The 23,320-nt window shown below is 43.4% G+C and overlaps 1 protein-coding gene across 1 annotated transcript in view; it reads right to left on the bottom strand.

The window, feature by feature from the left end:
• Window positions 1-23,320, bottom strand: part of SLC2A9 (solute carrier family 2 member 9) — a 191,052-nt gene that overhangs the window by 144,054 nt on the left and 23,678 nt on the right. The window contains 3 exon segments of the mRNA XM_049885313.1: window positions 1,889-2,013; window positions 14,748-14,856; window positions 14,859-14,907. Of these exon segments, the coding sequence (XP_049741270.1) occupies window positions 1,889-2,013; window positions 14,748-14,856; window positions 14,859-14,907 (283 nt within the window).

The raw sequence follows: 23,320 nt of genomic DNA, 5'->3' as shown, positions 1-23,320 counted from the left end.
ATGGATCAACCGTAAAACGTTACATAAACACCAACCTTTATTTTTACCAATAAAAATTCTTCTCCCGGTCTTCTGGAGAAAAAAAGATCTCCAGGTCTTCTCTCTCATGGAGCGGCTGGTGGGTTTGAACTGCCAACTTTTGGTTAGCAGCCAAGCACTTAACCATTGTGCCATCAGGGCCCTTGTTGGTAGTAGCAGCAGTTGGTAAATGGCAGAGCTGGGATTCAAACCCAGGTATTTCTAATCTTAAAGTCTGCACTGTTTCCACAGATACCTCAATACCTCTTTTTTTTTTCAACAATATATTTTGTGTATTCTACTTTCACACCTAATGGCAAAAATCTTATCATATCTCACCACCTCCACTGCTGCCGTTGTCCCAGCCACAGCCCATCTCCCCCAGACAACTTGTTCCCTTGATTCCACTCCTGCCTGCCCACTTATACTCTCTTCTATACAAAGGAGCAGGAAGAATCATATTAAGCAGATCATGTCACATTCCTCCCAAACCTCCCCTGGCGTCCCATCATCTCAGCATAAATCCACAGTCCTGACTATGACCAACAAAGCCCAACATATTACCACTGGCTCCTCTCCACACTCTCCCCATGACCAAACTGCCGCCACACTGTCCACCTTACTCTTCCTCAAACATGCCAAGGACACTTCTGCATTTGGGCTGTTGTCTTATTCCCTCTGCTAGGAACCCAACTCCCCAGATATTTGCTTGGCTCTTGTCCTTGATTCATCCACTTCTCTGCTCATATGGTCCCTTCTCTGAATGGTCTTCCCTGACTGGCCTACATAAAATAGCCCTCACTATCTCCCTGCCCTACTTGGTTTTCTTCTTAGGACTTGCCACTACCTGTCTTATGTATCTAATTATGTATCTGTCCACCCAACTAGAATGTTGACCCTCAGGGGTAAGGACTTGAGTGCCTTGTTAACCATTATGCCCCAGTATGTAGAAGAATGGCTGGCAGAGCAGGCACTTGTAAACATTTGGTGAATAAATGGAAGGATGAGTGATTCAGAGGCACAGACAGGAAACACAACTCTCGCAAAAGCTCCCTGGAAATCACAGATAACCTTGAAATAAGAATTTTATGGTGAAAGTGACAAAGTAGAAGATATTACATGCTAAAGACCATCCTAGTCTTTGGGATGGACTTGGGTCCAGCCCTCCCAGTCATTATTTCTCAATTAGGGTGCTGCAGCATTGTCAGTGGAATGATTCATCTCATGGGCCTATCTCACTTTATACAGGGTGTCATGGGTTGAATTGTGTCCCCCAAAAATATCTGTCAACTTTGCTAGGTCATGATTGCCAGTATTGTGTGATTGTTTACCATTTTGTCATCTGTTGTGATTTCCTTATGTGTTATATATCCTATCACTATGATGTAAAGAGATGGATTAGTGGCAGTTATATTGATGAGATCTACAAGATTAGATAGTATCTTAAACCAATCTTTTTGAGATATAAAAGAAAGAAGCAAGCAGAGAGACATGGAGAACCTCATACTACCAAGAAAGCAGTGCTGGGAGCAGAGTGCATCCTTTGAACCCAAGGTTCCTGCACTGAGATACTCCCACACCAAGGGAAGACTGAAGACAAGGACCTTCCTCCAGAGCCAACAGAGAGAGAGCATTCCCTAGAGCTGGTGTCCTGAATTCGGACTTCTAGCCTACTGGACTGTGAGAGAATAAACTTCTCTTTGTTAAAGCCATCCACTTGTGGTATTTTTCTTATAGCAGCACTAGATGAATAAGACACAGGGTATCTAGCATCCTTGGTGCCGACTAACTAATTGCCAGCAGTGGGCCCCAGTCATTATGACTACCCAAATACCCCTCATGTTTCCTTCCTCTCCTGGCAAAGTCTTACCTCCATCCACGCCCATGATGAAACGACCCACAATGAGCATTTCAAAGGCTCCTGCCTGAAGAGAACAGGCCATCAGCAATGCAGCAGAAATCGCAAACCAATCGTTGACCAGCAAAGTGTTCTTCCTGGAAAAAAAGGAGGAGTCTGATGAGGATGTCCACTATAAGATGAATCACTGGCCTGTCTATCCCAGGAGTACGGGGGCAGGCCCTTCAGAAGCATCAGTAGAGTGAGATCCAGGCCCAAGGAAAAAAGGAGGGTGTGTTACAGTCCCCTTGCTGTCATCTTCTGGCAGTATGACTTTGAGCAAGGAAAGGCAGGTCCTCTCTTTAGGCTCACGAATGGTACTGAGTAGGTCATCTCCAAAGGCACTGTCAGCCCTTGGACATCCTATGAATTCCCTGCTGCAGTATTTTATTTCATTGACTCTAAGACCATCACTTAACATTTCTGAAACCAAAATGTTGTTGTTGTTAGGTGCCATCAAGTTAGTTCTGACTCATAGCAACCCTATGTACAACAAAACAAAATATTGCCCAGTCCTGAGCCATCATTGCTATGTGTGAGCCCATTGTTGCAGCCACTGTGTCAATCCATCTCATTGAGGGTCTTCTTCTTTTTACATTCATCCTCTACTTTACCAAGCATGATGTCCTTCTCCAGGGACTGATCCCTCCTGACAACATGTCCAAAATATGTGAGACCAAGTCTTGCCACCCTTGCTTCTAAAGAGCACTCTGGCTGTACTTTTTCCAAGACAGATTTGTTTGCTCTTCTGGCATTCCATGGTATAGTCAATATTCTTTGCCAACACCGTAATTCAAAGGCATCAATTCTTCTTTGGCCCTCCTTATCCATTGTCCTGCTTTCAAATGCATATGAGGCGATTGAAATACTATGGCTTGGGTCAGGCACACTTAGTCCTCAAAGTGACATCTTTGCTTTTCAACGTTTAAAGAGGTCTTTTGCAGCAGATTTGCCCAATGCAATACATCATTTGATTTTCTGACTGCTGCTTCCATGGGTGTTGGTTGTGGATCCAAGTAAAGTGAAATCCTTGACAATGTCAATATTTTCTCCGCTTTTTGTGATGTTGCTTATTGGTCCAGTTGTGAGGATTTTTGTTTTCTCTAGTTAAGGTGTAGTCCATCCTGAAGACTGTAGTCTTTTATCTTTATCAGTAAGTGCTTCAAGTCCTCCTTGCTTTCAGTGAGCAAGGTTGTATCGTCTGCATATCGCAGGTTGTTAATGTGTCTTCTTCCAATCCTGATGCTGTGTCCTTCTTCCTATAGTCCAGCTTCTCGGATTATTTTCTCAACGTATAGATTGAATAAGTATGGTGAAAAGATACAACCCTGATGCACACCTTTTCTAATTTAAGATCATGCCGTTTCCCCTTGTTCTAGTCCAACAACTGCCTCTTGGTCTATGTACAGGTTCCTCATGAGCACAATTAAGTGTTCTGGAATTCCCATTCTTTGCAGTGTTATCCATAATTTGTTGTGATGCACATGGTCAAATGCCTTCGCATAGCCAATGAAACACAGGTAAACATCTTTCTGGTACTCTCTGCATTCAGCAAAGATCCATCTGACATAAGCAATGATATCCCTTGTTCCATGTCCTCTTCTGAATCCAGCTTGAATTTCTGGCAGTTCCCTGTCAATTTACTGCTGCAACCATTTTGAGTTATCTTTAGCAAAATTTTACTTGCATGTGATATTATTGATATCATTTGATAACTTCCATATTCCATTGGCTCAGGCAGAAATATGGATCTCTTCCAGTCAGTTGGCCAGGTAGCTGTCTTCCAGATTTCTTGGTAGAGACAGGTGAGCACCTCCAGGGTTGCATCTGTTTGTTGAAACATCTCAACTGGTATTCCGTCAATTCCTGGAGCTTTGTTTTTTGCCAATGCCTTCAGAGCAGCTTGAACTTCCCTCAATACCATTGGTTCTTGATTACATGCTACTTCCTGAAATGGCTAAACATTGACCAATTCTTTTTGGTACAGTGACTCTGTGTATTCCTTCCATCTTTTTTTGATGCTTCCTGTGTCATTCAATATTTTGCCCACAGAACCCTACAAAATTGCAACTCAAGGCTTGAATTTTTTCTTCAGTGCTTTCAGCTTGAGATATGCCAAGCGTGTTCTTCCCTTTTGGTTTTCCAGCTCCAGGTTTAGTTGGTTTTCAAACTAAAACTGTTAAATCTCCACTTCTAACCATCCCCTCAACACGTGCATTCCAAACCCCTCTTTCTACAGTCAGCCCCATCTACATAAATAAATAAATCCTCTACCTACCTAAGGATGGGTCAAAAATCTGGGGTTAATATTTAAATCTCTTATTTTCTTTACAAATCATATCCATTTCATCACTGAGTCCTATCTACTCTAGTTCCAAAATGTATCCCAAATCGAACCACTTTCCCCCATTTCCAGTCCTACAGTATGGACGTGGTCCATGCCTCAAGCATCTCATGGCCACGTGACTGCAGTAGCCCTGAGCAGCTCCCTGCTTCCACTCAGGCCTGTTGTAGTTCTGTGTCCACAAAGCAGTTCCAGCAATCTTTTCAAAGCGTACACTGATATACCTTTCCCTTGCTTGAAATCTTCCAGTGGTTTCCTCCTGTGATGTGAATAAACTTCAAACTCCTCACCTGTTGTTGTTAATTACTGTCAAGTTAGCTTCAACTCATGGTGGCCTTTTGTAAAACAGAACAAAATTTTGCCCAGTCCTATGCTACCTCCATGATTGTTGGTATGTTTGAGTCCACTATTGAAGCTATCTTGTCAATCTGTCTCATGGAGGGTTTCCCTTGTCTTGCTGACCTTCTACTTTACCAAACATGGTACTCTTTTTTAATCATTGGTCTTCCCTGATGACATGTCCAAAGTAAATAAAATGAAGTCTCACTATTCTCACTTCTAAGGAACATTCTGGCGGTACTTTGTCCAAGACGATTTGTTTGTTTTTCTGGCAATATATTGAAGTATATTTGATATGCTTCACCAACACCACAATTCAATTGCATCAATTCTTAGATCTTTCTTTTTCATTGTCCAGATTTCACATGCAAAACTCCTTTCCAGGGCCTCTCTAGAACCCTGCATGAGATGGTCTTTGCCACATCATCTGACAGTCTCGTCTTATTCATGCCACCCCAGGCTCATGAGCCTTCCCATGATGCCTCAGGCATGCTAGGCTGGTTCTCTACTAGGAGCCTTCACCCTTGCTGTCCCCTCTGCCTGTATTGCTCTCCCCTCTGCTTATGGCATGATGGTCTCATCTCACTAAAGTCTCAACTCAAATGTCACCTCCTGACACTCTATCTGAAATGGCTGCTGTCCCCAGCTCCAGTACCCATCCCTCCAATCCTAACCTCTGTTTATTTTCTTCACACTCCAGCACCATATAAAATTATCCACCGTGTTGATTTATTTTCACGTTTGTTGTCTATTTTTCCACTCTAGAATATGAGCACCACTAGGACAGAGAATTTGTCTCGTTTGTCACTGTAGTCCCAGCAACTAAACCAGGTCCTGGCGCGTGCAGGTGGCCTGTATGCGTTTGTTGCATACATGAAAGAATTAATTCTTAGATGCGAGTGATACTGACCTAGGCTTCTTCTGTGTGCCAGTCACTGGCCTGTCCTGAGTATCACTTTCACTTCTAGGTCTGTAGGCTGTGTTGGGGTTAAATGCTCTTCTCCTGAATCCATCGTCAATAATGCTCTCACTTGGACAGCCCAACCACATAACAATTAAATGGCTTTGAGAAGGTTTCTTGTGCTTTCTGAGCCTGGGTTTCCTCATTTGTAAAATGCCTATTTGTACGGCTCCTATGATAATTTTTATGATAATTAGGTGATTTATTAAGGTGCTTAGGAAAGCACCAAGAACTTATCTGGAATCTCAAAAAAGAAATAAAATAAAACCAAAGATGATAGCTATGTTCACTGAGTGTTTACTCTATGCCAAGCACTGTTCTGTCCTCATTGAATCTCTGCTATACGCTATGAGTTAGGTAACAGTGTTACTGGATTTCACATTTGAAGAAACTGAGATTTGGAAGTTAAGTGCCTTAGTCAAGGCACTTAGTCAAGGTCACATGCTATTAATTGAAGATCTAGTATTCCAGTAACCATGGTATTAAGCTACTTGCAATGGTAGCTGCTATTTTTACTCATAGCACTCATTTCTTCAACAATCATTCATTCATTCAGCCAACACTTAATCATTTTACACACATTTGAATGTGGACTGGGTAATGAACACTGTTCTAGGTTCTACACTATAGCAAAAAACAAGAGAAAGTCTTTGCTCTTATGCTCTTCTCAATAAATAAGCAAAACACATGTAGCATGTCAGATGGTGATAAACACCACGTAGAAAACTAAAGCAGGGATGTGGTGTAGTTTTACACAGGTGGACAGGGAAGGTCCCCCTGAGAAGGTGACATTACAGCATAAAAAGATACATTTGGATATCTGAAAAGAAGCAATCCAGGGAGAAAGGTATAAAAAGCCAGACTTGGGCTGTTTGAGGAACATCAATCAGGTAGACCAGCATGTTCGGAGGTAGTGGAGGACCAGAGACCAAGTCATAGAAGACGAAGGTGGAGGAAGGGCAGGGGGAGCATCAAGGGTCTTTTAGGCCCCCATAAGAACTTCTATCCCAAATGAGATGGGCAACCACTGGAAGATTCTGAGGAAAGGAATGATATAACCTGATTTATACATAAACAAGACCACTCTGTCTTCTATGTTGACCATGGACTGTAGGGGGCAGGTGTAGAAGCAGGAAGACCAATAGGAATCGCAAGCGCTGATGGTGAGTTGGGTCAGGATGGTAGCAGTGGAGGTAGTGAGAAGTGGTCATATCCTGGCATATTTTGAAGACAAAGTGGACACAATTTGCTGGTGGATTGGACAGGAGTGGCGAGGAAAAGAAGAGCCAAGGATGCCTCCAAGGACTTTGGCCTGAGCTCCTGCCTTGAGCATGATGGGGTATTTTGTGCTACACAGGGAATATTAAAATCACATTAAAGTCTGACTTGACACATTTGCAAATAGGGCTGTACATCCTCTAAACAAGTTCGTCATACTAATATATTCCTTCCCAAAATAACGCACAGCCCAACAGTGTTCCAGAGAGGATGGAAACTTTATCTGCAAATAATTCATGAAGCTGGCTCGTTGGGGTTCAGAGATAGGGATTTTAACCATTGTGTTTCTGTTTTTCTTTCCCAGGGATGAACACAGCTAAAGAAGCAAGGTAGATCAACATCATTCCATGTCTGAAAGTAAAACTCCAGCACCCCCTTGGAATTCCACCCTGGACACTGAATTCATGGTTTTCAGCTTTTCCAATAGTACAGAATCTTCCCCGTGCAACTCTGAAGATCATCGGTTCTCAGACAGAAGGTGTCAAATACAGGGAAGAGTGATGGGGGTGATGAGGAGATTGAAGACCATGTCCCTTGAGAAATTGTCAAAGGAATTTCTCATTTAGCCTGAAAATAAGAATTAAAAAAAAAAAAAATCATTGCCGTTAAGTCAGTTCAGACTCATAGCGACCTATAGGACAGAGAAGAACTGCCCCATACTGTTTCCAAGGAGCAGCTGGTGGATTTGAACTGCAGACCTTTTGGTTAGCAGCCGAGCTCTTAACTACTGTGCCACCAGGGCTCCAGGAAAGTGAGAAGGCTCAGAGAAAGTGTGAGAGTTGCTTTGCACTATGTTATGATTTAACTTGATACTTAGGACCAGGATTGATTGGTGGAAGTTGCAGAGAACACTACTTCAATTTGAATTTAGAGAATACTTTTCATTATTGTTAGGTGCCATCGAGTCGATTCTGATTTATGTCGACCCTATGTGTGTATTAGAGTAGAATTGCACTTCATAGGTCTTAAAGCCTGACCAGGCCTGTCTTCCAAGGCTCCTCTGGGTGGATTCAAACTGCCAGCCTTTTGGTTAGCAGTCAAGCACTTAACTGTATGCAGTTAACCCACTTTTCATTAAGCCCTAGTGAAATGGGGTACTTCTGGAGGTATTGGGTCTCCACCATATACCCTGCCTACAATTCTTTACCTTGACTAAGCCTAGAGGCCAAGATTGTACAATGTCTCCACTGTCTGTCACCCTCCTTGTGTCCTTCCCTTCCTGCTTATCCAGGTGAATTCCATCATCCATGATTATGAACACTCATACACATACACCCTCAACTCCTTTACCCAACCCATTTCACTATATGTGCCTGCCAAACCCCAGCCCTGGTTAAATCTCTGCCTACCTCGCATATACATCCACAAAGCTCAGCTTGGCTGGAGAAAATCATACAACCCTGTTGACTGGTCTGCCTTTAAATTCATGACCACCAGCCTCAAGTGGGCTTTAGAGCTACCCAGTTCATTCAGTCTGCTGCTGTCCTAGAAGACTATTTCTTACCTCTTCTCATTCTTCAAATTCTTAACATCTCCTCCCTTGTCCTCATACTTGTCTGATGACCTTTCTATTCCATTAAGAACACAGAAGCAACCTGCAGAGACCTATCACATGTCCCCTCCACACGTATCAAGCTACCTGCATCTGTGCCCATACACTCTCCTTCCCTCCTGTTCCTATGTAAATACTGTCTCTATTCCTATTTAACTCAATTCCTCCGATTATCTACTAGTTCCCCATCCCCTCTTACCTACTCAATGATAGTATTTCAGCAAGTTTCATCTCTTGATCCTGACTGTAAGTTTTTCTCTTTACTGTAATATCTTATTAACCTGCTGTTAGAGCCCCCATCTTATAAAAACAAAAACAAAAAAAGATCTTGATCCCACATATTCCCCCAGCTAGCACACCATTGTCTTCGCTCCCCATTATAGTAAAATTTCTCAAAAGGAATTGTCTATACTTACTGTCTCCAATTATTCCCTCCTCTCTCTTAAATCCAATTATTATTTGCTCCATTGCCCCATTCAAACAGCTACTGTCAAGGTAACCAAAGACCTCCATGTTGCTAAGTGTTGACCAATGCTTCATCCTTGTCTTTATTTCTCAGCAGTATTGGACATGGTTGGTTACCACTTCCTTTTTTTGCTTGGTTTTCAAACCTCAATTAATTGTAGGTCCACTTCTACCTCATTGGCCAAAACTAGTTATTCCTAACCTGCTGAGCACTGGAGGGCTCCAGGGCTTAGGCCTTGGTCCTCTTATTTTTGCTTATAAGCACTTCCTAGGTGATCTATTCTGAGATCCTGACTTTAAGTACCACTCATATGTTGACCATTCCCGGATTTATATCTCCAGCTCTGACCTTTCTTGAGCACTGGACTCATATACCTAAATGCCTACTTCACATCTCCACTACGAAGTCTAATGGGTATTTCACACTTAGTATACCTAAAACCAAGCTCCCAATATTGCCCACCTCCAGGAAAACAAAACATAACACTGTTCCTTCCATGGCTTCCCTATGTCAAAAAACATTAACATATGTCTTGCAGTTAGTGTTACCCTTCGCTTATCTCTCTCACAAAATGAATCATTTTCAGCGCTTCATCCGTTTGTTGAAACATCTCAGTTGGTATTCTGTCCGTTCTTGGAACCTTGTATTTTGCCAGTGTCTTCAGTGTAGCTTGGATTTCTTCCTTCAGTACCATTAGTTCTTGATCATATGCTACCTCCTGAAATGGGTGAATGTCAACCGATTCTTTTCTGTACAGTGTCTCTATATATTCCTTCCATCTTCTTTTGATGCTTCCTACATCATTCAAAATTTTGTCCATAGAATCCTTCAATATTGCAACTCGAGGTTTGAATTTTTTCTTCATTTCTTTCAGCTTGAGAAATGCCGAACACGTTCTTCCCTTTGGTTTCCTATCTCCAGGTCTTTGCACATGTCTTCCCCAGCTGCCCTTTTAAATCTTCTGTTCAGCTCTTTTACTTCATCATTTCTTTCAGTCGTTTTAACTACTTGACATTCAAGAGCAAGTTTCAGAGTCTCTTCTGACATCTATTTTGGTCTTTCCTCTCTTTCCTGTATTTTTAGTGACGTTTTGCCTTTTTTTGTGGACTTGTTCTGATTTTCTTCAGTTTCAAGTTGAACTTGCATAAAAGCAATTGATAGTCTTGTCTGCAGTCGGTCCCTGGCCTTGTTCTGACTGATGACATTGACTGTCTCCATTATCTATTTCCACAGGCGTAGTCCATTTGATTCCTGTATCTGGTGAGGTCCACATGTATAGTCACCACTTACGTTGTAGAAAAAAGGTATTTGCAATGAAGATTCGTTGGTCTTGCAAAATTCTGTCATGTGATCTCCAGCATTGGTTCTATCACCAAGGCCATATTTTCCTCTTCTTTGTTCCCAACTTTTGCATTCCAATCACCAGTAATTATCAATGTATCTTGATTGCATGTTTGATCAATTTCACAGTGCAGAAGTTGGTAAAAATCTTCAATTTCTTCATCTTTGGTTTGCTTATCTGCACAAATTAAGGAGCAGATCGCTGACTCTTCTTGTACCTCTTCTACCCTTCCATGTTGTTGTTAGGTGTCATTGAATTGGTCCCGACTCATAGCGACCCTATATGCACAACAGAACGAAACACTGCCCGGTCCTGAGCCATCCTCACAATCGTTGTTATGCTTGAGCTCATTGTTGTAGCCACCGTGTCAATCCACCTCGTTGAGGGTCTTCCTCTTTTCTGCTGACCCCGTACTCTGCCAAGCATGATGTCCTTCTCCAGGGACACTCCCGTAATTATGACTTGCATAATAAATTGTTCTGTGGCCAGCTTTTTTCCACCCTAGGCAGCAAGCATTGTGTCTCTCTTTCTTGTTCACCCCAGAAGTTCAGGTGCCAAATACAGTGTCTGGCTCATGGTACGTGCTTAAACATGTTTACTGAATGGATGAATGTGGTGAGGTGGCTTGCCCAAAATTCTGACCCAGATCTTATTTCAAAGCCTGTGTCCTTCACTAGAGTCTTACAGATGTTCTCTGCTGTGATCTAGAGGTAAAAACTGGATCCAAATTGATGAATGGCATGTGGAAGGAGGAAGATTTCAGTGAAACTTAAACGACATATTCACAATCAGCTCTGTCACCTGATGGACTCACCAACCTCAAGGAGGGCTGCTGGTGATGGTGATGATGATGATAATAATGATGGTGATGATGACAATGGTGATGATGATGATGATGGTGGTGATGATGATGTTGTGAACATGAGTTGGGCACTGATTCTGTATCAGTCACCAGAATGAACATTTTATAGCCAGCATCACTTAATCTTCACATCAACCCTCTGGCATGTCCATTGCTTTATCTCCGTTTTACCTGTCTTGGAAGAAGTACAGTCAGAATGTTCCTTAGAAGCGAGGATGGTGAGACTTCATCTCATGTACTTTGGACCTGTTATCAGGAGGGACCAGTCTCTGGAGAAGAACATCATGCTTGGTAAAGTAGAGGATCAGGAAAAAAGAGGAAGACCCTCAATGAGATAGGCTGGCACAGTGGCTGCAACAATGGGCTCCAACATAGCAATGATTGTGAGGATGGTGCAGGACCAGGCAGCGTTTCATTCAGTTGTACAGTGGGGTCACTGTAAGTCAAAACTGACCCAACAGCACCTAACAAAAACAACCTAAGTTTCTGAGAGCTCCCATAGCAAAGTATCACAAATTGGGTGACTTATAAAAACAGAAATTAATTCTCTTACAGTTCTGGAGGCTAGAAGTTCAAAATCAAGATGTCAACAGGGCTGTGCTCCCTCTGAATTATCTAAGGTATGGTTCTTCCTTCCTTCTTAGCTTCCAGTGGGTGCCGATATTCATCGGCATTCCTTAGACTGTGGCTGCACCTTGGCAATCTCTGCCTCCATTTTCACGTGCCCATCTTCCCTCTGTGTCTGTCTCCTCTATGTCTGTGTTTCTTCTCCTTTTCTTATAAGGACACCAGCCATTGGATTTAGGGCCCACTCCAATCTAGTATAATATCATTTAACTAATCACATCTTCAAAGACCCTATTTCCAATAACTGATTTCTGAGTTTCTGAGTGGACATGAATTTTGGGGCGGACACTACTCAGCCCAGTGAGTCAAGCAAAACTCAGAGAGTTCAAGTGGCTTATAAACAGCTCCATAAGCTATAAGCATCAGAGCTCAGACCTGAAGCTGGACCTGTAGCCAAGGTCCACGCACTAAGCGGCATCACTATCATGCCTCATGAGGTAGGAGGGGTCTGTCACTGGAGCTATGTAAGCAGAAGATGGAAACCTCCCAAATGAGGGGGCTGGGACAATAGCCCAGAGTTCTCCAAGCCAGAAATTCCTGCATCCCTAAGATCGTATGATGTGGATGGCTCATCTTCAGAGACTGTTTCTGGCCCTTTACACTTCCCTGTCTCATCGCTCTCCCAAATCACAGATGAGTTCAACATTGCCTTGGTATGAATACCACCACCCATCTGTCAGTTTGTCACACTGTGGTGACTTGTGTGTTGCTGTGATGCTGGAAGCTATGCTTCACTATCTCAAATACCAGCAGGGTCACCCACGGTGGACAAGTTTCAGTGGAGATTCAGGACCAAGGCAAACTGACTAGGAAGAAAGGCCTGGTTATCTATTTCCATTAGACAAGGAACAGTTTATGTATCACAACAGAACATTGCCCCCTATAGTGTTGGAATATGAGTCCTCCCAGGTTAGAAGGTACTCAGACATGCAACAATCATGAACATGGTGTAGGATCAGGCAACATTTCATTCTGTCGTAAATGGGGTCACCATAAGTTGGAGGTGACTCGATGGCAACTAACCACAGCAAGCTATAAACAGCGCCATCACAGAGCCAACCAGTGTGAAGGTCCTGCCAACTGTGAGGACCCCCAGCTCCACCCAAACTTCTCTCCAATCACACCTCTGAGTGCTTCTGTTGGACCACCCAGGTAGCCACTGTGCTCCCCCAGCCTCTTACATGGAACCCAGCTTCCTCTTCCTCCTGTATGGCCCCATGGGGAGAGGCAGAACGAGGTATCAAGACACAATTTCAACAGCATCATGCAACAGAAATAGCACAGGCTTTGTGATCTAACAGGTCACATTTGAATTTGAGTTCAACCTCATTCTTTGGAACCTTGGGCAAGTTGTTTGACCCCCTTAGGGCCTCAGTTTCCTCATTTGTAAAATAGGGACAATAGTATCACAGAGAGTTGTAACAAATAAATAACATACTGGAAGTCAACCACTGATACATAGCAGGAGGTGAGTAATGGTAGCCTTCTTCATTTTCAACTCCTTTTCCTCTGCATAGTTACTACTCAAGCTGATCCTTCATCCCAATTCAACTTTACTCCCATAATGAGGAAAAAAAGGAATAACAGACCCTTACTTCTTCAGCCCTGCTGGGTTGGTGTGAGGACTTACCTGTCACTTTGATATGTAAGACTTTCTCAAACACATTATTTTCCCTTTTGGTTTTCTTTTGCTGCTATGCTATTAGGTTAGTAAAATCACTATTATGCCCTCATTTCACAGGTGAGAAAAACTGAGAGGTGAGGTACAAGGTCCCATGTCATACACCTGGTACGTTGGGGATCCACAGTGCCACAGCGTGTGTCCCCGATTCCAGGGCTCTTTTCTCTATACCATCCATTTGGGTTCAGAACCTCCATATGGAACAACCTTGGGGTATAAGTGCCCATAGCCAGGTATATGTGCTCCTTGGAAACCCTGTGGGGGAGTTCTACTCTGTCCTGTAGGGTCGCTATGAGTCAGAATTGACTCAACGGCAGTGGGTTTGGTTTGTTTTTTTTTTTTAGCCAGGTATAAGGTACGCATAAGGCATGGAGCCCAGGGCAAGGGGCGGGTACTCCCTATAGCCAAGATAGACATATCAGCAGATATAGAAGGAATCTGGCTTGGACCAGAAGCTTAGTGACAACACTCCAGAGACCCTGATCTGGGGGACTAGTCTGGGTGCCAGGCAGTCACTTGCCTGTTGTCAAACAGTTGTGGATTATGCAGTACCATTGCAAGTAGAACCCTGATTAAGAACTGCCTGGAATAGTGGAAAGGTTGCCATGCTACAGCTGTCATATGGAAGTTCCAACCTGAGCTCAGCCAGCTCACACGGTGAAGAAAGGCTAGGAAGAAAGACCTGGCAATCTACTTTCAATGAAAACCTTATGGATCACAACAGAACATTGTCTAATATACTGCTGGAAGATGAGCCCAAATATAACAACGATCTTGAAGATCATGTAGGAGTGGGCAAGATTTTATATTATTATATTATACATAAGGTCGCCATGAGTTAGTCCTGCTCAGTGGCAACTAAGAACAAGTATGTGCTTACATGGAACAATCTCTAAGGCACTGTGCTCACTGCTCTCCATCTGCCCCTAAACCCAGGCCATTTTCTCCCCTTTCTGCCCTGCTCTGACCCCTGGGAGGCTGACCCTCCTGGAATGCATTAACAAGACTATTTGGCTTTCTGTCTTCCACTTGGGTTTGACTAATGGAGGCACTGGCAGGAGATTAGAGGGCAGGTGGAGAGAGAGGCTAGGGTATTTCTTCCCTGCTCCCTGCCAGCTTGGGTGGTATGGTTCTGACAAGGTCTACCTCCCCTAGAACCTCGGTTCCTGCTTATCTCCCATCGTCCATGCCTTCAGCTCTCCCAGGACTCTGGTGCCCTATCTCCTTTCTTTGTCCCTTTCAGCCAGTAGCCTCTTCATTAAAATCTCTTCTGTTGAACTGTCTAGTTGGCGTATGTTTCCTGCTGAGACTCTGACTATGGTATAAATACGTTTTGAGCATTATGTAGGTGAGTCCCAAACAGAGACAGCCCCCACTGACCTTCTCAGAACCTTTCTGATCAGCTTCACCATCAGTGTCCCCACGAGTCCACCAATGGCGAAGATGGACACTGTCACGGACCAGAGCAGCGTCAGAGTGTCCGAGTCATTGGATGGCCATGCCTTCTTTCCCAGGATTTGTTGTAAAAGGCCTTGATGTACTGAAAATAAACAACAAAGCTTGTTATTGCCTTCTGTTTCATCCCACTGCTTGAAGCAAGCCAGTGCATAAAACAAAACAGATTTTACAGAGCACTTTCGTCATGCGAGAAACTCTGCTAAGTTTTGATCGAGCTTTATATCTTTGAACAACAAACTCTTGTGATGGGATCTGTTTTTACCTTATTTTGCAGATAGGGAAACCGAGACTCAGAACGACTAAGTGACTTGCTCTGGAAGTGACAAATCTGGAGGTCAAACTCAAATCTGACTCTGAGCCTATGTGTCTTAGTTATCCAGTGCTGCTACAACGGAAATACCACAACTATATGGCTTTAACAAACAGGAATTTATTCTCTCACAGGCTAGGGCTAGAAGTCCGAATTCAGGGGACCACTCCAGGGGAAGGTTCTCTCTCTCTCTGTTGGCTCTGGAGGAAGGTCTTTGCCATCAATCTTTCCCTGGCCTAGGAGCTTCTCAGTGCAAGGATCCCAGATTCAAAGGATGCACTCTGCTCCTGGATCTTCTTTCTTGGTAGTATGAAGTCCTTCTCTTCTCTGCTCAGTTCTGTCTTTTATATCTCAAGAGATTGACTCAATATACAACCGAATCCTATAGATTGAGTCCTACCTCATTAACATAACTGCCTCTAATCCTGCCTCATTAACATCATAGAGGTTAGGATTTACAACACATAGGACAAACAGATCAGATTACAAAATGGTGGACCACCACATAATACTGGGAATCACGGCCTAGCCAAGTTGACACACTTTTTTGGGGGACATGACTCAATCCATGACACTATGATAACAAGTGCACCTTGGCTTCTCCAACTTTGGCGCACAACAGAATCACCTGGTAGGTGTGTTAAAGCTGCACGTGTGTAACAGAAGAAAGATACGATCATAAAGGAAAACGGGATCATTTGGGTTTCATCAAAATCAAAGTATTCTGCTCTTCAAAAGACATCCTCAAAGGGGAAAAAAATGAAAAGACAAACCACAGACAGGGATAAAATATTTTCAACACATATCACTACACAGGAGTTGCATTCAGAAAGCATCAAAGAACTCCAACAAATCGATAAGAAGACAAACAACTCAATAAAAATGAGCAAAAGACTTAACCAGAAGCCAAAGAAAATACCAGTGATGAAACAATGCTCATCATCATTACTCAAGAGGGAAATGCAAAGTATAACCACAATGAGATATCACCTTACATTGGTTAGAATGGCTAAGTTACAAATACGCATGCCTAGATCCCCATCACTGTCAATTCTGGTTCAGTGGGTTTGGCACCAGGCACCAGGACTGGATGATTCTGATGTGCAGTGTTACAGACTGAATTATGTCCCCCCAAAATATGTGTTGGAAATTCTAACCCCTATACCTGTGGAGGAAACCCTGGTGGCGTAGTGGTTAAGGGCAAAGCTGCCAACCCAAGGGTCGGCGGTTTGAATCCGCCAGGCGCTCCTTGGAAACTCTACGGGGCAGTTCTGCTCTGTCCTATAGGGTTGTGATGAGTCGGAATCAATTTGACGGCACTGTTTTTCTTTTTAATACCTGTGGAGCCGAACAGGAGATTTCAAAGGGCAGCTCCAGAAGACAAAGTATTATAATGACATGTGCAAAGAGCTGGAGATAGAAAACCGAAAGGGAAGAACACACTCGGTGTTTCTCAAGCTGAAAGAACTGAAGAAAAAACTCAAGCCTCTAGCTGCAATAGTGAAGGATTCTATGGCAAAAATATTAAACGATGCAGGAAGCATCAAAAGAAGATGGAAGGAATACACAGAGTCATTATACCAAAAAGAATTGGTTGACCTTCAACAATTTCAGGAGGTACCATATGAGCAGGAACTGATGGTACTGAAGGAAGAAGTCCAAGCTGCCCTGAAGGCACTGGCGAAAAACAAGGCTCCAGGAATTGATGGAATACCAGTTGAGATGTTTCAACAAACAGACACAGCGCTGGAGGTGCTCACTCGTCTATGCCAAGAAATATGGAAGACAGCTTCCTGGTCAACTGACTGGAAGAGATCCATATTTATGCCTATTTCCAAGAAAGGTGATCCAACTGAATGCATAATTATAAAACAATGTCATTAATATCACACCCAAGTAAAATTTTGCTGAAAGTCATTCAAAAGTGGCTGCAGCAATGCATTAACAAAAAACTGCCAGAAATTGAAGCAGGATTCAAAAGAGGATGCAGAACCAGGGATATCATTGTTGATGTCAGACGGATCTTGGCTGAAAGCAGAGAATACCAGAAAGATGCTCACCTGTGTTTCACTGACTATGTAAAGGCATTCGACTGTGTGGATCATAACAAATTATGAGTAACATTGCAAAGAATAGGAATTCCAGAACACTTAATTGTGCTCACGACGAACCTGTACATAGATCAAGAGGCAGTTGTTCAGACAGTACAAGGAGATACTTCCTGGTTTAAATTCAGGAAAGGTGTGTGTCAGGGTTGTATCCTTTCACCATACCTATTCAATCTGTATGCTGAGCAAATAATCCGAGAAGCTGGACTATATGAAGGAGAATAGGGCATCAGCATTGGAGGAAGACTCATTAACAATCTGGATTATGCAGATGACACAACCTTGCTTGCTGAAAGTGAAGAGGACTTGAAGCACTTACTGATAAAGATCAAAGACCACAGTCTTCAGTATGGACTATATCTCAACATAAAGAAAATAAAAATCCTCACAATTGGACCAATAAGCAACATCATGATAAATGGAGAAAAGATTGAAGTTGTCAAGGGTTTCATTTTACTTGGATCCACAATCAACAGCCATGGAAACAGCAGTCAAGAAATCAAGGCACATTGCAGTGGGCAAATCTGCAAAGGACCTCTATAAAGTGTTGAAAAGCAAAGGTGTCACCTTGAAGACTAAGGTGCGTCTTATCCAAACCATATTTTTCAATCACCTCATATGCATATTAAAGCTGGATGATGAATAAGGAAGACTGAAGAAGAATTGACACCTTTGAATTGTGGTGTTGTTGAAGAATACTGAATGTACCGTGGACTACCAAAAGAATGGACAAATCTGTCTTAGAAGTACAACCAGAATGTCCCTTAGAAGCAAGGATGGCAAGACTACACATACTTTGGACATGTTATCAGGAGGGACCAGTCCCTGGAGAAGGATATCATGCTTGGTAAAGTAGAGGGTCAGAGAAAAAGAGGAAGACCCTCAACGAAATGGAGTGACACAGTGGCTACAACAATAGTCTCAAGCATAGCAACAATTGTGAGGATGGTACAGGACAGGACAGTGTTTCGTTCTGTTGTATGCAGGGTCGCTATGAGTTGGAACCAACTCGACAGCACCTAACAACAAAAACACACCTGTGGTTATAATCCCATTTGGGAATGGGTTTCATTTGCTATGTTAACGAGACAGTAATAATGTAGGGTGGGTCTTGGGTCAATCTCTTTTGAGATATAAAAGAGATTAAACAAGTGAGCAGAGCAGAGATGGGGGGACAAGAGATGCCAAGCCACATGAGGATTGCCCAGGAGTAGAAGTTCAAAGAGACAAGGACCTCCTTCCTCCAGAGCTGACAGAGAGAGAAAGCCTCCCCGTAGAGCCAGCATCCTGAATTTGGACTTTTAGCTTCCTAAACTGTGAGAAAATAAATCTCTGTTTGTCGAAGCCATCCACTTGTGGTATTTCTGTTATAGCAGCAGTAGATGACTAAGATGGCCTCTCCCTGGGAGGCATTTATCCTTCTCCCAAATTGCTTTCTCCTTCTGGCTCCATAACCTTCTTGCTCAAAGTATAGAGTGAGGCCAGTAAGCATTATCGACAACTACAGCGGTTCCTAATGATGATAAATTTCTGTGCCTAGCACACAGGAGACTCCAGTCTACCACCATCCACTGACTATTCCACAAATATGTGCGGGGTACTGGGCCCTGAAATGGACACACAGATCAACCAAACATGGTCCCTGACCTCTGGTCCACTGGGGCTAAAAAGGTGTTATATCATTTAAGGATGCTCTTGGCTGCAAGTAACAGAAAGCCCCAACTTACAATGGCTAAGCAATGGCACCACTTATTAGTTCACATAAATGCAAATTCATAGGAGTGGTGAGCTTCAAAGGCAGTTGATGTCGTGAATCAGTAACATGGTCAAGATACTCCTGAAGCTTCACTCTGGCATCCATTAAAAAAAAAAAATTGTAGTTGAGTTGACTATGACTCATGGTGACCCCACGTGTGTCCGAATAGAGTTGTGCGCCACAGAGCTCTCAGTAGCTGATTTTTCAGAAGCATTTCACCTTTCTTCTGATGCCCTCTGGGTAAAAATGAACTTTGAACCTTTCAGGTAGCAGCCAAGCGCATTAACCATCTGTAGCACCTAGGGACTCTTTGCTATCCATAGCACTAACCTGGTCCTAAGGCATGCATTCATGATTATAGGACGGCTTCTAGGAGCAATTTTAGCCACAAGCTTTCTCATTCATGTGTGGCTGGAGAGCATAAGCCTGGCGCCTCTAAGATCTCTTGGTGCTAGAAAGAACTTTCCCCGAGATCTCTAGCAAACCTCTGTGTCTTATTGGCCACACTGGGGGCACAGCTGCCTTACTAAACCAATCCCTGGAAAGTAGGATGGGAGTCATCAGCCTGACCTCTGCCCCTGAATTCCATTTCTTCATCTGCTCCTCTCACCTTAGTAAGTGGCACCACCATGCCCAGTTGTTCAGCCAAAATCACGAATTCACCCTTAACTCCTGCCCTTGCCCCGGCCCTCTCATCCAAACCACAAGCAGGCCCTGATTCCTGCCTGCTCTTCCTTCAAAGAAGTACAACCAGAGTGCTCCTTACAAGCAAGGATGAGGAGACTAGTTCTCACATACTTTGGACATGTTATCAGGAGGGCTCTGTCCCTGGAGAAGGATATCATGCTTGGTAGAGGGTCAACGAAAAATAGGAAGACCCTCAATGAGATGGATTGACAGTGGCTGCAACAATGGGCTCAAGCATAGCAACAATTGTGAGGATGGCACAGGATCAGACAGCGTTTCATTCTGTTGTACATGGGGCCACTATGAGTCAGAACTGACTCAACGGCACCTAACAACAACTTCCTCCAAAATACCTCTCACCATGTCTACCGCTAGACCTAGTCCAAGCCATCATCTCCTTTCACTTGGGCTACCATGATGGCCGACTCTCTTAGCCCTCACCAAGTCACTATGGCCAACCTCTCTGAGCTGGTATCATGCTCCTGCCTGGGGCTGGACATTTAGCTAACATTGAGCACCTAGTCAGTGACAGGCTTTAACATCTAGTAGATATACTTCCTCCTTTTTGGCTACCCAGCATCAGAAGCCCCCTGCCCATTTGAAGACATTCCTGCCTCAGAGCCTTAATGGGAAACAGAATCCACTTATTGTGATGGCCATTGAAAATGCCAGACTCTCGTTTCCAGCCTCCCTTGCAGCTAAAGAGCGGACATGGGCTGAAGGCATAGACTCTGAGTGAGGAGCTAGTGACACAGAAACGGGGCTGAGGAGGGATTCTCTGGCAGCAGTGGAGCTCCGGCAGGGTGACGGCCTGGGGCAACAGTGGCAGTGGTGAGCTGTGCCCACAGTGGAGTGGACAGCGGTGGCACCTTCGGCGATCCCACAGGGCCAGCGCTGGGGTGTGATCTGGGGTACTCTTCCACGTTGTGTAGCTTCTCTAGCCTGGCTCTGTAGCGGTCCAGTGCTGTGAGCTACTCACTGTTTCTTCAACAACTTCTCTTTTAGCTTCAATCAAATAAAATTGTTGTTGTTGTTGTTGTTGTTAGTTGCTGTCAAGTTGGCTCTGACTTATGACCCCCTTATGTATAACAGAACAAAATGTTGCCCAGTCTTCTAGGTGTATTTCCTCCAAGACTGGTAGTTCATTCTTTTTACAGTCCGCAGTATATTCAATATTCTTCACCAACGCCACAATTTGAATGCATCGGTTCTCATCCGATCTTCTTTTTCACTCTCCAGCGTTCACATACGTATGAGCCGAGTGAAAAGACCGCGGCTTGGGTCAGTCGCACCTTAGTCATCAAAATGATGTCTTCATTTTTTAAGATTTTAAGGAGGTCTTCTGCAGCAGATTTGCCCAATGCAATACGTCATTTGATTTTTTGACTGCTGCTTCCATGGGTGTTGTGTATCCAAGTACGAGGAAATCCTCGATAACGTCAATCTCTTCACCATGTTGTTGCTTACAACTACTGAAACACACACATAATTTCATTTCCTCCTTGTGACATCCCTGTTGGTAGAAATCCTCTGTGAGAAAATGTTCTGTTCTTTAAAAAAAAAATAAAGCCACCCGCTTTTGGTAGTTCCACTGGAGCAGCAGTAGGGAGCTAAGACAGCTTCACTGAGTTTGAGATTCATTAAGCTAACATACGAGAACACATGAATTGTATGCATGATACAGAAGGTGATCAAATACATGTTTGTGTTTTAAATGGAATTTCCATTGTATGTCAGTGCCATATAATAAAATAGGTAGCCCATATATCATATTTATAATGTGCCATGCACTAGTCTAAGAACCTGATGCTATGAACTCATATCATCCCCTCTGCAACCTGAAGAAGGAGCCCCATGTTCCCCCAGCCCCAAATATGTATTGGAATCCTTGAGCCAGTGCCCTGAATTTGGACTTCTAGCCTCCTAACCTGTGAGAAAATAAACTTCTATTCTTTAAAGCCACCTACTTGTGGTATTTCTATCAGATATTTCTGATGAAGGAGCCCCAGTAGTGTAACAGTTAAGTGCTCGGCTGCTCACCAAAAGGTTGGCGGTTCAAACCCACCCAGTGGCTTCAAAGAGAAAGATGTGGCAATATGCTTCCCTGAAGATTACAGCCTAGAAAATCCCATGGGGCCCTTCTACCCTGTCACGTGGGGTGGCTGTGAATCTAAATCGACTCCAAGACACACAACAACAACGACAATTTGATGAGATGGGCACTGTTTTTTTACTTCTCTCTCTTTGTTTTTAAATAGACTTTATTTTTCAGAGATCTTTTAGGTTTACATCAAAATTGTGCAGAAAATACACACAGTTCTCATATACCCTCTTTTTCCCGGTACAGTTTGTCCTGTTATTCACATCTTACATACAGCCCTTGAGTGGCACAACTGGTTAAGCACTCAGCTACTAACTGAAAGGTTCATGATTCAGATCCACCCAGAGGTGCCTCGGAAGAAAGGTCTGGTGATTTACTTCTGAAAGATAACAGCTGCTGAAAAATCCGATGGAGCATAGTTCTACTCTAACACACTGGGTTTGCCAGGAGTTGGAATTGGCCGGGCAGCAACTGGTTTGGTTTGGTTTTTTCTATGGTACATTTATGTCAACTGATAAAACAATGTATCAATATACTGACACATGAGTATTAACTAAAGTCCATAGCGTTACGTGTCCCTCATTACAGTACTGAACAGAATAATTTCACTACCCTAAAAACACCCTGGGGTCCACCTATTCTCCCCTCTTCTGTCCCTGAATCCCTGGCATCCAGTGATTTTTTTTTTACACTGTCTCTATAGTTTTGCCTTCTCCTTTTGACAGATGCAGATCCTGAGACACAGAAAGGCTAAGGAGCTTTTCCAAGATCTCACTGTTGGCAGGTCGTTAGCCAGGATTGAAATCTAGGCAGTTTGGCCCCCGAGTCCGTCTTCTTATCCACGACTCTATGCTGACTGTTAGTGTGGAAAATACAAAGATGATCAAATCCATACCTCTGGTGCACGCTGAAAGACCCTACACCTGGGAGAAGAAGAGACAGAGAACGACTATTGGCTGACTGCCAAGTGTACAGCAGACATTTCTAAGTTATTTAGTTAATGTTGAGTTGGCTCGACTCATGATGTCCTCAGGTACAACAGAATGAAACGTTGCCCAGTCCGGCATTATCTTCGTGGTCGTTGGTATGGTCGAGTCCATTGTTGCAGCCATTGTATATTTTGAGGGCTTTCAAGCCTAGGGGAACCCTGGTGGCGTAGTAGTTAAGAACTATGACGGCTCACCAAAAGATGGGCAGTTTGAATCCACCAGACACTCCTTGGAAACTCTGTAGAGCAGTTCTACCCTGCCCTATAGGGTCACTATGAGTTGGCACTTGATGGTTGCACTTGACAGCAACGGTTTTTTTTTTGTTTTGTCTTCCCCCAAATCTAGTGAGCTCATCTTTCAGCACTATATCAGACAATATTCTGTTGTGCTCCATAAAGTTTTCACTGGCTAATTTTCAGAAGTAGGTTGCCAGGACTTTCTTCCTAGTCTTAGTCTGGAAACTTTGCTGAAACCTGTTCTCCATAGGTGACCCCACCAGCATTTGAAATACCAGTGGAATAACTTACAGCATTTTTTTTTTTTT

This window comes from Elephas maximus, chromosome 5 (assembly GCF_024166365.1).
Source record: "Elephas maximus indicus isolate mEleMax1 chromosome 5, mEleMax1 primary haplotype, whole genome shotgun sequence".
In the NCBI taxonomy this organism is placed as follows: Eukaryota; Metazoa; Chordata; class Mammalia; order Proboscidea; family Elephantidae; genus Elephas; species Elephas maximus.
This window is presented reverse-complemented; position numbering and strand designations above follow the sequence as displayed.